General features: G+C 42.0%; 1 protein-coding gene across 1 annotated transcript in view; it reads left to right on the top strand.

The window, feature by feature from the left end:
• Nucleotides 1-11,819, top strand: part of hacd4 (3-hydroxyacyl-CoA dehydratase 4) — a 43,417-nt gene extending 31,598 nt beyond the window's left edge. The window contains exons 5-7 of the mRNA XM_080188683.1: nucleotides 3,956-4,062; nucleotides 7,170-7,301; nucleotides 9,283-11,819. Of these exons, the coding sequence (XP_080044809.1) occupies nucleotides 3,956-4,062; nucleotides 7,170-7,301; nucleotides 9,283-9,365 (322 nt within the window). The 3' untranslated portion in view covers nucleotides 9,366-11,819. The remainder of the gene's footprint in view (nucleotides 1-3,955; nucleotides 4,063-7,169; nucleotides 7,302-9,282) is intronic.
• The last annotated feature ends 3,371 nt before the right edge of the window (nucleotides 11,820-15,190 follow it).

Genomic DNA, 15,190 nt, shown 5'->3' with positions numbered 1-15,190 from the left:
GTATGCTGATCTTAGAAATAGATAATTTATTTTGAACTGCATTAATACATGCATTCTAGCAAGGGTGCCAGTTGACACATCTAAGTGAGGTGATGAAAATTGATACTTTTCTGTCCATAAGTTATCTTTGCCAATAATAATGTTTGTCAGAATGAAACACAGCCTGAATAAAAAGTCACTTCACTGAGTTTTGGGTCTTGCCAATTCTGAGAAAGAAGAAGAAATTTTTTCAAATGTTAGTTAATGCATCATAGAACATGTTAGAGAATGATTCTTTTATGTAGGGGGGGAATTGTACTCATTTGGATCACCGCATAATCCTAAATACTTTATTGAGAGTTCTCTGCACATTTATATTAGGTCTTTTGCTTCTTCACTTAAAATTCTGAGACAGTCCTGAAAGCTGACATTTTGTAAATAAAAAACTTCTCAAACCACGGCTGTGGTTGATTAGACTTGTGGCCGCTCATTATGCATATTAACAGAATTTATTTTGTTAAGGAATTTTAGGACAATCAACATCAATAGAATCATACCCAAAAAAATGATATCAAATTTCCAGCTCAGAAATAAACCATTCAGCTCAATTTGTCTGCACTGGTGTTATCGTCCACACAAGCCTTTTCCTGCCACCACCACCCCACCCCCAACTTTTAGCATGTCATTCTGCTATTTTCTTCCTGTCTTGCTTCTCCTCAAGTGCATCAATACGATCTGTCTCAACCGTTCCTTGCAGTAGTGAGTTCCACATATTAGCCACTCTCTCTTCTTTATTAATAATCATTTTTAAATTTACAGTCCCTGACTTTGGTCTCTCCCACAAACGGAAACATTTTGCACGGTGGCACAGTGGTTAACACTGCTGTCTCACAGCACCGGGGACCCGGGTTTGATTCCTGACATGGGTCGCTGTCTGTGTGGAGTTTGTACATTCTCTCTGTGCCTGTGTGGATTTCCTCTGGGTGCTCCCGGTTTCCTCCCACAGTCCAAAGATGTACAATTAGGTGGATTGGCCATGCTAAATTGCCCCTTAGTGTCAGGGGGACTAGCTAGAGTAAATGCATGAGGTTATGGAGATAGGGCCTAGGTGGGATTGTGGTCAGTACAGACTCAATGGACCAAATGGCCTCCTTCTGCACTGTAGGATTCTATCTATTGTATCAAACCCTTGCATAACCTCGCAGACTTCTACCAGGTCACCCTTCAGTCTTTCCTTTTGAGGGGAAAGCACCCCAGTCTTTGCTTCCTTTCCTGATATGCATTACCTCTCAGTTCTGCTGAAGATGAAGGGGGAGACAGGAGGAAATGAGCAGGATTGCAGGCAAGGAGAAGAAAATGTAATAGCTGAAAACTTCTATTTCAGTGAGGTTTACAAAACGAAGGACGATAATTTACTGTGGCAGCTCATCCAGTGGCATCTGCTGCTACCCTGGCATGATTCGATTTCTACCTTTCTCGCGTGTCAAGTGCAAGAGGATAAAGGAGTAGTGAAGAAAACCCAGTATCTGAGGCCAGAGTGAACTGTGTATCTTCTTAAGCAATCAGATTGAAAGAGTGAGAAATAAGCAGCACAAGGACAGAGAAGGAAGTGTAAATCACCATTGGTGAAATTGATGCCAAGTCAGGCACAGATAGTGAAATAAGGGGAGAGCAAGAGTAGATCAAGGGAAAAAGTGATAGTGGGAATGTCAAAAAATTACATTTAAAAAAATTCCAACAACTAAAAGCAGAAGGAATGGGACCGTATATTTGTGAATATTTAATTTTCATTACAAAAGAAGTTGACTGGCAACACTTAGTGTTATTAAAGATGTATTTAGAATGAAATAGAGAAGATTTAAACTCTTTGTAATGAGTTTCATTCACAAAAATGCAGCAATTTCAAGCTGCTCAACAGTGAGACACACAGCTAAGTAAATAAATGCTGCTTTCAAGAAACTAATGCTGGAGTGTGCAACTCAAACTTCAACTTTTGGGTATTTGAATTTAACCATGCATCAGCGCCTCACTTTAAGTGGCTGTACCATTTGCTAATGAATATTGGTGAGTGTCATTCAGCTCACTGCTGGATTTATTCAAAAGTTTGAAAGTCTGTTCAGGCTGATGGAGAGAAATAAGAGCAGGGATATAAAAGCAGGGAAATAGGAGCAGAGTTAGGTCAGTCCGTTCCTTGAGTTTGATTCATTAATAAGAGCAGGATTAATCTGATTGTAGCCTTACCTCCACTCCCCTGCCTTCCTCCCAAAATCCTTGGCTCCTTTGTTAATCAAAGCTCTGTTTAATTCTGCCTTGAATGTATTCATTGTCCCAGCCTCTGCTGTCTGTGGAAGAGAATTTGAAACAGTAATGACCTTCTGAGAGATGAAATTCTTCCTCAATCTCCACTGTAAATCGGAGACTCATTATTTTGAAACTAATGTCCCCCCCCTCCCCCAACAGTTCTAGATTCCTTTACAAGGGGAAACACCCTCTCATCATCTACCCTGGGTTGTAACTTCTTTGGAGTGGCACCCAATTGCCACAATGTGCCCAATTACTTACATTATGTTTGTTCTGTGCCTGTCTCACCCAACGTTCCAACTCAGGCCGGGTGAGATCCAGGCAGCACAGCTTGTCCTGAGGCCCAGTGTCAAAGTCCAGCTCCTTTTAAGTGAAGGAGGACACACCCATTTTTTACAGCACTAGCTGCCAAAAACCAGGTAAGTCAAATCTTGGGAGGTTTGAGACTTTGGGGAGGTGGGATCAAATCAGATCGGTGTAGTCTTGGAGGCGGGTGGTGTCAGGTCACACCTGCAAGGGGGTTTCTGGGCATTTGCCATGCAAACCTTACCTGTGAAGTTCTGAGAGGCTCCCTAATGCAGCTTTGGGGCCCCCCACTGCCCCTCCAACCCAACATGGCAGCGATTGGAATTTCACCCTATGGGCGGGATTTTACGGTCTCACTGGACCCGAGCCCAGAAAACCTGCCCGAGGTCAACGGACATTTTCATTTTCTATCCCTTGCCTGCTCTGACTTACCATGGAGATCGAGGAAGAATTTCACCTCTTAGGGGTGGTGGTGAGGGGCAGTAGAATTTCAGTGCATATCTTTCAAAAAGATCATTTCCACTCTTCTAAACTCCAATGAGTATATGGCCACATTACTCATTCTTTCTTCATCAAACAAACACCTCATCCCAGGAATCAGCTAAATGAACCTTCTCTGAATAGCTTCCCATGCAAGTATGTCCCCTCTTATAAGGTGGCCAAAACAGTAGAGGTGTGCTCTCACCAGTGGCCTGTACAGTTGTTACAAGATCTCCCTACTTACAAATGGAGAATGAGTAGCCTTTACAATAAAGACCAATATTCCATTTGCCTTTATAATTACTTGCTGTACCATTAAGGGCAGCATGGTGGCAAAGTGGTTAACACAGCTCACAGCTCCAGGGACCCAGGTTCAATTCCAGACTCGGGTGATTGTGTGTGTGGAATTTGCACATTCTTCCCATGTCGGTGTGGGTTTCCTCCGGTGCTCCGGTTTCTTCCCACACTCCAAAGATGTACTGGTTAGTTGATTAGCCATGGTAAATTGCCCCTTAGTGTCAGGGGGACTAGCAGAGTAAACATTTGCGGTTATGGGATAGGGCGTGGGTTGAATCATGGTCAGTGCAAACTCGATGGACTGAATGGCATCCTTCTGCACTGTAGGATTCTATGATTCCACCTCTGTGCTACTATTTGTGATTCATGTACAGGGACATCCTGGTCCCCCTGTAATATGCATGTCAACTGTTTAAATGTAACTGTAATAGGTTCATTACATGCAATGTAAAAAGCATTTCAAACTGGGTGACAGCATGATGTTTTAATTTAAAAAACCACCGTGACATCTCAATATTTTTCTGTAAAATTGAAACTACTGTTAGTTTGTAACTGAATGATCAGCCTGTGACACTGTAACCATAAATTACAGGTATCCATATCGCATGTTGTCAGTCATAGGAACTGATCTGCATACTTTATCACGGATTCAGCATTACCTTTGGATGCCTCTTTTCCCTTTAATAGTGCTGACTGAAGGTATGTTTGTTCACTCACCTCATTACCTTTCCTAAGCCTCAATTGTGATGTTACATTAAGTTTACTAGTGCTGTTCTTAATTCTTTTTACCAATTATTTCCTTTCTTTTTTTCTGCTCTTTTATCTCCCACTGTAATCTATCTGCACCAATGATCGTTTCTCACTGTGGATAAATTTAAAGGCGTGTTCTCAAGCCTCTGCCTCAAGACCTTGCTTAAGGCTCAGTTACAAAACAGTGTCCAGTTCAAGTCTCTTCATATGGTTGTTGATGTTGAAGCTTAGGAAAAGGTGCAGAGGGTGGCCACAAAATGAATTCTTCATTTATGGTGGCACAGTGGACCTGGGTTCGATTTCAGCCTTGGATGACTGTGTGAAGTTTGTGCTTTCTTCTTGTGTCTCCATGGGTTTTCTCTGGGTGCTCCAGTTTCCTCCCACACTCCAAAGATGCACAGGTTAAGTGGATTGACCATGCTAAATTGGCCTTTTGTGTCCCAAGGTGTGCAGGTTAAGGGGATCAGCAGGATAAATGCATGGGGTCACGGGGGTAGGGCCAGGGGAAGATGCTCTGTTGGAGAGTCGGTGCAAACTCGATGGGCCGGATGACCTCCATCTGCACTGTAGGCATTCTATAATTTGATGAAAACATCTTATTATGCAAATAGGCCCAAAGAGCTGGGGCTCCATACTTGAAAGAAGCATAGACTTACAGCTGATTTAACTGAAGTTTAAAGGATAATGGGGGAGCTACATCATGTTCGTGTTGACCAGTTGTTTCAACCGAGGGCTGGGGTTACAGTTTCATGCTGCAAGGTCAGAAATAGCCCAGATGTTAGAAGTTTCATTTTTTCCCATAGAACCGTAGTACCTCTATGTACCTGTTCGGATACACTGAGGGAGAATTTAGCACAGCTAGGGTGGTCACTTACCTGTTTCTTTCATTCATTCATGGAACATGGGTGTCAGTGGCAGGCCAGCATTTATTGCCCATCCCTAGTTGCCCTTGAGAAGGTGGTGGTGAGCTGCCTTCTTGAATCGCTGCAGTCCGTGTTCTGTGGGTTGACCGACAATGCCATTAGGGAGGGAATTCCAGCATGGTCCAGTTCTCTATCGGTTGGTCTCCTGTACCGCCTTTATGTCTGGCATTTTTATTTTGGGGTCATTAACAATGCAGACGGTCATTGCCCTAAACAGGATTGTCCCCCTGCTTCAAACTGACTGCTCTGTCGCAGTACAGGGGACTGTGCCCATGCTTTCATGGCCTGCCTGGCACAGCATATTTGGTCACCTGTTGCAGAGACTCAGACCCAGACTGTGTTGCGGCCCCCCTCAAATGTCAATGAATTCACCACAATAGTGGCCGTCTGTTTCCGGGCCCCAGCCCCTGCCTTATGGACTACTGAACACAGAGGCTCACCATGGTAACAGGGTGCAGAATTAGGGCAGCCCATTCATCTGATTTTATCCTGGGCAGTCTAGCTTTCAGCTGTTCTGGTGTCCAGTATCCTTGAGCTACATCAATGGCTGCCATACCATTTAATGCCTCCAAGCTGGACCTGTTTCTAGATAAGGCAGGTATTGCCTCATACAAGAACTGTCATGTATTATCAATCAGGGCTAGGACTAGACTTCAATCACCTAAGGGACTGAGGAGGAGTTTTCATAGCCTTTTTTTTTAATTGGCCTATATGTTTTTATCTGTTTTTTTGCCTCCCCCAGGAGATAACGTAACTCTGCTCTGGGCTGGGGGTGGGGGATGGGGAGATAGTATGTACAGGCAAGGCTGAGAATGTAAACCGCTTGTTGGTGCTGTAAAAAGTGGAGGAAGAAGAATGAACAATGCTGACGGACTTATTGGAAATGGTAAACTATCAGGACTATTCTCTGCTTGACATTGAGTTAGCAATTTAGTTGTTAATTCAGTGGAGCGGCAGGAATTTGTGACTCATTGTTGAGTAGCTGGTCCAATGTGTGGACAAGAAAAAAAACTCTGAAACTCTCAAACTGTAAGACATGTTATCAGACTGATAAGAGTAGCTACCGCGAGTGCATCTACTTGCAATACTGCCTGACAAATGTGATCTTGGTGGGGAAAGAAATGACAAAGTTTCAAGCTGTCCTGCTCCTTTTGGTTTTTCAACCGAGCAAACTGATTTGAGAAAAGATATGACAGTTGATGTTGATGGTGTGACTTCCTTAATCACAGGTACCAGCAGAGGAAGGAGATGACAAGCTGAAGAGAAAATATAGTAACTGAGACTGATCAAGTTACATTTCTATTGCATTATACTTACATACACTGACTACAGCTTCAGTGTTATTTTGTAGTTTGGCTTTCCACTGATTCAGCTGTGCTCCCCTGACCTGTCAACATGATTGCTTTTCAACCCTCGCTTCTGAGGCATGCCCTCAGCTATACAGGCATGACATTTCAATTCTCCACAGTCTGGGCCTGTCAGATGAGACTTGTCATATTCAACAGCCCATTCAAAGCAGTTTAGTAGTGTGGATTTATTTTGACTGGAAACTGGGTGGAGTCTGTCACAACTCATTTGTGACTCTGAGTGACAAGGACTTTCATCCTTTATCTCTGGCCAGGATCTTAACTGGAGTCTTAAAAGGTGAAAGGCATTTTTTAAATCCACTCAGTTGCTTGGTGCCCATAATGTGCAATATGGAATTTTTACAAATCCTTTAAACTTTCTTGTGCTCAATGCCCTAAATCAGATTACTGCATCCAGCCCGAGGTGGCTCTCCTTCTGATTTTTCTGGTGTCTCCCCTGTAGGGAAATACCGAGCATCTACTTTGTATTCCTCCGGGGACATGACACAGATTGGTTCACCATGTGTGAGAGAGTGCAGGAATGAACTTGTATCCGATTGCTCTGTGCTACAACACATTGGGTTTCCAAATTCACCAAGCCAGGCACTGACATGCAATTCTTCCTTCTCTGTTGTCAGAATAAACTTAGAATTAAAAGCTCTACATACATTCTGTGGTGTACAAATACTGCAGCAGCAGTTAGTGAAACAAAGCCATGCCTAGCCATAGCCTCCTCATTCAAAGTTTCAGTGTTGAAGTTACTAACAAACTCTTTCTTATCCCCCAGTAATTGCCATTTACCAGTCACTGCCATATTTTGAAGCCCTAGGAACCTATTCCTTTCAGTTACGTGGACCTATTGACATGCCAATACATTTTCCATATGTACTGCAACTTTACTGTATAATACTTGCTGTAGGTAAGTTGAAAATCTTTGTGTCTAATTAAAATATGTATGAAAGCAAATCAGATTAATAGCTCGAGGTAGCATAAACAATGAATGAATGGCACTCCAACACACTTGCCTAAGGGAATGTAGATTAGCAACTACACTTTTGATAAAAGGGAGATTACTTATCTTAATCTTGTGGGTGTTCTGGATGGCCAAGAGCCACACTGCATTCTCCATCCATAATTATCTTGTAATCTGTGTACCAAGAGGAGAAAAACTGATCAGAAATTAGGCATTAATTTAAGTGTAAAACTTCAGTAGCACAGTGGTTAGCACTGCTGCCTCACAACGCCAGGGACCTGGGTTCAGTTCCAGCATTGGGTGACTTTGTGGGGTTTGCATGTTCTCCCCGTTTGCGTGCGTTTCTTCCGGTGCTCCAGTTTCCTCTCAGTCCAAAGATGTGTTGGTTGGGTGCATTGGCCATGCTAAATTGCCCCTGGTGTCCCAAAATGTGTAGGTTAGATGGATTAGTCATGGGAAATGTGTGGGGGTTCTGAGATAGGGTGGAGGAGAGGACCTGGGTAAGATACACTGTCAGTGAGTCGGTGCAAATGCAATGGGTCAAATGGCCTCCTTCTGCACTGTAAGGATTCTATTCTATTGTTAATGACACATAGAATCATAAAGAAACATATATAGAACAAAGAACAACCCAGCACGGGAAACAGGCCCTTCGGCCCAACAAGCCCGCGCCGCCGCATCACCCTACACCTATTCTACCCTGCGTATCTACAAATAGAACCCCTGACTTAGCCAGATTCAGGGGAGAATAGTGTCAATTTGGTAAAACCAATCAGCCTAAGAGCACATCTTTGGGGTGTGGGAGGAAACCGGAGCGCCCGGAGGAAACCCACGCAACCACAGGGAGAATGCACAAACTCCCACAGACACAGGCCCAAATCCATGTATCTGCACAGCTAGCAGTGATAGTCACCGAGCTGTTGCGGCGCCCGTCTACCGGTCCAGGATCAAGCACACACACCGACACGAAGTACTAGGCCACTCCCGGAACCTCCAGGAGCAGCCCACGCACGACCCACCGTGTGCATGCCCCTCGTTTGACAACGAGGTGGACCTCCACCTGCGGAGTGAAAAGACAAAAACGTTAATCACAAGCCTGCCTTTCCGGTGTCTCCCGAGGTTCTAACCCTTATTCAATAACCCCTACCATAACCCTCCATCCTCGTTTCACTCATGTGCCTATCTAACTGAACCTTAAACGAGTCCAACGTTCCCGCCTCCACCACCCCACTCGGTAGCGCGTTCCATACCCCCACTACTCTCTGCGTAAAGAACCTTCCTCTCATATCCATATCCATATATGGATGCCACCATATATGATGGCAAAGTGAACGTGCGGTGCATGTCATTCTGAATACAATATCACTTAGCAGTGTTTCAGAAGATTTATGTCTGCAGCAAAAAGAATTGAGCAGAATTTAATAGACAGCAATCTCCTGTTTTTGCCTCTGACCATTGGCCCCCTCCTCAAGAGCCCCTATCCCATCCTACTCATCTCTGTCCATGGATCCAGCAGTGATTTTCAGGCTGGACCTCGGAGAACCACCATCACTCCTGGTGGTGTGATTTCTGCGGGGGGGGCTTAGTTGCATGGAAGGCTCAAACAGGTCAGCACTTAATGTCGGCCTCCCCTATGGAAGTGACACAGGGTTCCCACCTTTTCTGCCTCCAGTATACATCTGTAAGGTATCTAAGTAAAAAGGACCTTGTGAAAACAATACAAAAAACTTATGCAAATAAGTGTTAATGTTTTTTAAAAAATAATCCCATAAAAATGCAGAATTTGCTGCAAATCGGCTGTGGAGCTGTTGAACCTTCCTAAATGTTTACATTAAATAGACTCCAGCAGTGACACGGCATTCATGCATTTTGCCCCGAAAAAGAGTTGTTGTAACCTTTCCTTATTGCTTTTTCCTGTTTAATTTAGGCCTATACAGCAGCTGCTGCCAATCCCACGAAGAGCTAAAACAGAACACAAGAAGAAACGCGATGAAAGCAAAGCAAAACTAATGAATTGGAATCACTGCCCATGTTCTTCACCAGAATTGGAAAAAGCTGCCAGAAATTTGGAGTCAGTGCTTTCACCCAAGAGCCTGAGCTTGCCCACAGAACTCACAGAAACTCTTCCAAATCACCATCATACTAAATGGACTGAAATGCTCACTGTTAATCAGTATTGCACAAAACGAGCTGGATCTGAATTCCCGAACGTGAATGGGTTGGGTGTTAGGTCAGAGGTTAAAAAATTCAAAAAAAACTTAATTCGGAATCCATCCACCTCCAACCTGCCGACTCACAGTTTTAATCAAGTCAAGGCAAGGGACTTGAAACTGATCCATTTGCTGGAGGTGGGCCACTCATTCAGATACTATAATGAGGCTGGATGATGGAAAATGATAACAGTTAAGAGTTTGTGTGAGAGATAAGGTGCAGCACCTGTCTGCTACTTAGCCATGTCTCCTGCATTCAGTGAGGATGCTCACCCGCAAATCTTTTGCCGCCCCTCCTTTGATGTTTGTGTTATGTTGGCAGCTCCCACCGCCTGGTAATGTTCAGCATGGTGAATTGTGTGCTGCTACCCAACTAAGGCATTTACTTTTAATGACAGCATCGGGCGAGTGACACTGATGCAACACGGGGCCAGGGCATAAAAATTATCTGGGTGTCGGGTTCCCAACCCCAAACCGAAAATCAAATCCTAGAAGCCAGCCTCAGTAATTAGTCGACCCCGTCCTGAGACGCTCACTGCGTGAATATGTTTTGACTCCAGCAAGTTACTCAATATTCTAAGGCGACAGCAAATTGCTTCGTCTTTTGGTTAAGAACAAGCATCAGATCAAACCCAAGATCAGGTGCAATGTCTTTTCTTGTCTGCATATATTTTGCATGTCTCTCTTGTGGGGGAGCTTGAATTGTATTCAATTTGAATTGGTTCTTGGAGCAAGTGATGGATTAAGAGTTTGCCTGATCCACTCTGCGTATATGGTTTTGTAACTTTTTAAGAATGGAGTAAAAATTTGAAAACAAATCACTACGCAATTTGCAAATTAAGTCTTCTAAATTCACAGAAATTGCCAAAACTGTGAATTGTATAGGAATGATTTGTTAAGAGTCTGCATAGTCATTGTTTATCTAAGCATTTTTGTAGTCCTAAGCTGGAATGGGGTGTCTTTTGAATGTGTGCTGCCTTTCCATTGCAGAAATTGTTGATTCAGTTTACAACATTAAGTAAGCCTCTATAGTTGCTTATGTACCAGACATGAATTGACATTTGATGCTGGTGAACTGAATGGTCGGATTTTATTCGTGTACAACTGAATTGGATCTCCCTGTACTTTGATCTAACTATTTTCCAACCTCGAGTTACAATTGGTTAACACAGCAGTGGTATTTGACTGCATTCCACTGACCATTTCCTGCTAAATTATCCAGATTCCATTATTCTCCAGACTCTAATTAGTACCCAATAGAACGTAAATAGTCAAACAAACTAATTTCTTGTGTGCCAAAACTGCAGGTTGAAAGTCCAGTTTTGACTTGCATAAAATGTAGAGACTCAGTTGTCCCTTTGCCAGGAGTGTTAGAGTGTAATGATGTGATGAAAAAGGTCTGTTAATCTTCAGTCTAAAAATGTGTTTTGACTCCAGCAAGTTGCTCAATATTCTAAGGCGACAGCAAATTGCTTCTTCGCCTTTTGGCTAAGAACAAGCATCAGATCAAACCCAAGATCAGGTGCAATGTCTTTTCTTGTCTGCATATATTTTGCATGTCTCTCTTGTGGGGGAGCTTGAATTGTATTCAATTTGAATAGGTTCTTGGAGCAAGTGATGGATTAAGAGTTTGCTTGGCCCATTCTGCGTATATGGTTTTGTAACTTTTTAAGAATGGAGTAAAAATTTAAAAACAATGGGTTAACTCAGCTTGATTTATTGATTGGAGGACTGGAAGTAACTATAATGTTATTAGCATATCTTCACACCCATGCTGTATTTTTTACTCTGTTTGAGAAATTGTGGAGGGAAGTGGGGGAAGAATTTCTGAGCTGGTTATCAAACTGTTGAATTGCATTGAACACTCCTTCCTTGGCCATCAAGTCCTGGCATTGGACTCGAACCTGGAGCTTCTAGTTCAGTGGTACGGGTGCTACCACTGCACCAAGGGCCCCCTTAGTAACTGTAATTCCAAGATAAAATTGGCCTATTGTGTCAGTGGTAGATGGTTACATAGAAAGGAAGGTTACAGAAATGCAGGTCTTACAGTGCATTTATATTGCAACTGCTGCTCTGAGGCAAAGAGTTGCAGTTGAGGTTCCAGTTAGCTGAACTGTTTTTACATTGCTTGATTTCTTCTTGGCTGGAAATGTAACTACTGTTCAGGCAAGAGCTGTGTGTGGTGGACTTGATAGATGAACACACCTTCTAACAGTTGGATATTTAAACACTTAAAAAAGTTAGTTGGGACAGATGGGGGGGTTGTTGTGGGGGGGGGGGGGGAGAGATAGGCGATGCTGAAGAGATGAGAATCCCGCTCATGTAGCATTTGAATTGGGGTGAGTGATGTTTAAAAAGTGCCCCGGAGGTACAATAGATGTCCTGAGAACTTGGTTTTACAAAGTTGCATAACACACTGGTCTTGCACTCAAAGCTACCATATCTTAAATAATTTAAACAGTTTCACCAATCATTATTCAGTTGCACCATACAAATTTCTGGTGTGATAGTTCACCAGTGAAAACTTGCTTTATTCAACGAAACAAATCTAAAAAGGGTAAGATCTCACCAAGCAACAGAAGGTTTCTGGCTATGTTTTTTCTTAATTGTCGCCACACACTATAACAAGAGAGAGGTTATTGTTCGCCAATCATAGTAAGATTTTCATTCTAGGTTTATATATAACATCTATTCAAAACAGTAACTTTCTTACATTGCATTGAAATTTTTAACCACTGTAAAATGGAAACCAGTAAATAAAATCAGTTATAATATTGAACAATTGCCTTTATGGACACTTCTTTGTAATATATATAAATTTATTAATTATTTTTGAAGTCAAACATCTAGTTCATGTTTTAGAATGTGTCTTAAACATAAATGATACGTGGGTTGGAAAGCAACCCTTTTAAGGAAATAAAATGTTTAATTTTCAATGGGAAATGTCAAACTGATTGAAGCATTTGAATTTGATGGAACAAAGTTTTGACTTCTTATTGGTAAGTCGAGGAGGAATTTCTTCATTCAGAGAATGGTAAATGTTTGGGGATTCTCTACCGCAGAGGGCTGTGGAGGCACAGTCATTGAATATGTTCAATAGATATGTAGATAGTAAAGATATCAAGGAATATGGGGATAATTTGGGAAACTGGCATTGAGGTGGATCAGCTGTGATCTAATTAAATGCTGGAGCAGGCTTGAGGGGTTGTACGGCCTACTGCTGTTCCTATTTCTCCTGTGTTCCTCTTTTCGATACTAGATGCCACATAGCTCTCGCTCAATATCATTCTGTCAAATCTGAGACTGAAGTTTGGAAATGAGGATATTTTATCATGTACTTTCCTTCCTCTGATGACTGGCTAAATTCACTTTAGTTAACATTGTTAAGTTAATATTATTGAGCTCCTTTGAAGGATAAAACGAGTAGCTGTTCATAACTGTGCAGAATAAAACAATCTAATCCAATATCATCTGAAAGATGTGCTGGTTAGGTGCATTGGCCCTCAGTCTACCCAAACATGCACCAGTGTGGTGACTCAGAAATTTTCACAGTAACTTATTTGCAGCGTTAATGTAAGCCTACTAATGAATAAACAAAAAAACTTGCTGAAACTCATGTTCGTGATGAGGTCTCTCTGACTGAATGGATGCCTTGTTGAAATTGTTGCTTCTCATTGGGATCCTTCCTACACTATAGTATGCAATATGTCAAAGACACAAGCAAAGGTTGCAATTTAAGGCCTGGATTTTGGGTCAGTTGCAAAACAACGAGAATCACCACCGACGTTAAAGAAAGCTGCCCATAAATATCTCGAGATTTTTATTCCGGAAGATCCTCCTTTCTCCTTTTTGACAGTTTAATTTGGCGTCATGTCAAAAGGAATTCCAAAGCATGCAGTAGCTGTAATGTTAGCAGTCAGGGTAAGCAACCAATCTAATGGAAATATTTACAGATCGCAAACTAGGATGTTAAAAGAATTTGAAACCATTTACTTGTAATTAAAATGTTGTTAGCAAAATAAATGTATGACTAATTAAGATAGAAATTAAAATTAAGGCAAACAAACATGAAAAAAACCTTTATTTTAACTTCTAACTTTTTTTTAATTATGGAAAAGATTTGCATTCCGCAAACATAAAATGAGCTTTTCGGGATTAATGAGGGTGATTAGCTGTAATTATGAATTTAACATCCCAGTTACAGATTAAAAAACAAGGGGCAAAATTCTCCTATGTTGTTCACACCCACCTTGCCGCCAGCGAGAACGGGAAGAATTTGGTAATTAGCAACAACTCCATTCATTGCAGAGGTGCGGGAGAATTCCAGCCGCGGACGAGGTTGGAGGTTTTCGGTGAAGATGTAACTTCTTTCGGCAGTTTTTACAACAAGACCAGCCACGTACAAGTGGATCTTTTAGTCAAATCATTGTAATGGTGATAAGCCCCGTCTGGGAATCAATAAAGCTACCCTCTAGAACAACATAAACTCATTGCATTAGAACTTCACATATGTGCAAGACAGAGATCCAGAATCTGCCGTCAACACTGACAGCTAACTGCTGCTGAAATGTAAAGTTAGCCAAAAAGATTGTGGGTTCTTTACCTAAACTGCGAATGATGGTTCTGTTCTTTAAAAGGGAACATGACAGTTACCGGAGGAGAAAAGAGAACGGCCAGTGTAAATCAGAAGTTGCAATGACGAAGTACGGGACACCATTGCCTCCTGAGGCTTTTTTAGGTTGTCCAGAAGAGTCAGAAAGATATTTCCCAGAGCATTACTTGAATTGGCACATTTATTTGGCAGGACATCGTGGACATTGTGCCCTGATGTGGGCTTGATAGATCTTTTACTGCACTACTTTTTCTTCATTATTATAAATCATTAGAATATGTTTAATCTGGATCACATTTAGGGTTCAGTCAGAAAAAAAGTTCCAAAATGCAGTGAAAGATGCTGCATGACAAGGCTTTGCCAGATGCGACGGAATATTGAAGTACCACGCTAGAAAGGTAGGTGGTGCTCTTGGGCTTAGACAAAATTGAGAAACTTCAGTTTGTCTGAATGACTCAGGGACTGGTACAATGTATATTTAACAAATGGTTTTCATATAATCTTGCCTTCTACTTTTATGGCGAGGGGGTGGGGGATTATCAGAAAAATTCTGTACCCCAGTTAGGTTTTCCTTAAAAGCAGATGCACAAGCGAAATATCTGTTTAAGAAACTAGTTGATGTTTTTAGATCAATTTGGAGGATTATTTTTCTATTGTACTGAACAAATGTGTCTTTAACATAAAGCAAGTGCAAATATTGTTTACATTTTTGGCACCTTCCAGGAAGACTGAAAACGACTATGTATTTGAAAAGGATATATTCAGTTTAGGATTGATTCAGGGCACAGTGCTTGGCAGTGCTTATCTCAGTGCTGCAGAGAGTCATTATTGTAATCCCCCACTGCTTACTGCCTACCACAACTCTGTTGATGGCTAATGGACTAAACCCCGACAAACACTGCGGCCTAACTATGTTATCATTCCAGCAACACCTGCATCCAACCCAGTGCCAAATATTGTTCTTTGTATTACTTTGGATTCAACTGGGAAAGTGATACCAAGATGTTTGGGCC

Source organism: Carcharhinus amblyrhynchos, chromosome 5, assembly GCF_965287045.1.
Source record: "Carcharhinus amblyrhynchos chromosome 5, sCarAmb.v2.hapA, whole genome shotgun sequence".
NCBI lineage: Eukaryota > Metazoa > Chordata > Chondrichthyes > Carcharhiniformes > Carcharhinidae > Carcharhinus > Carcharhinus amblyrhynchos.
This window is presented reverse-complemented; position numbering and strand designations above follow the sequence as displayed.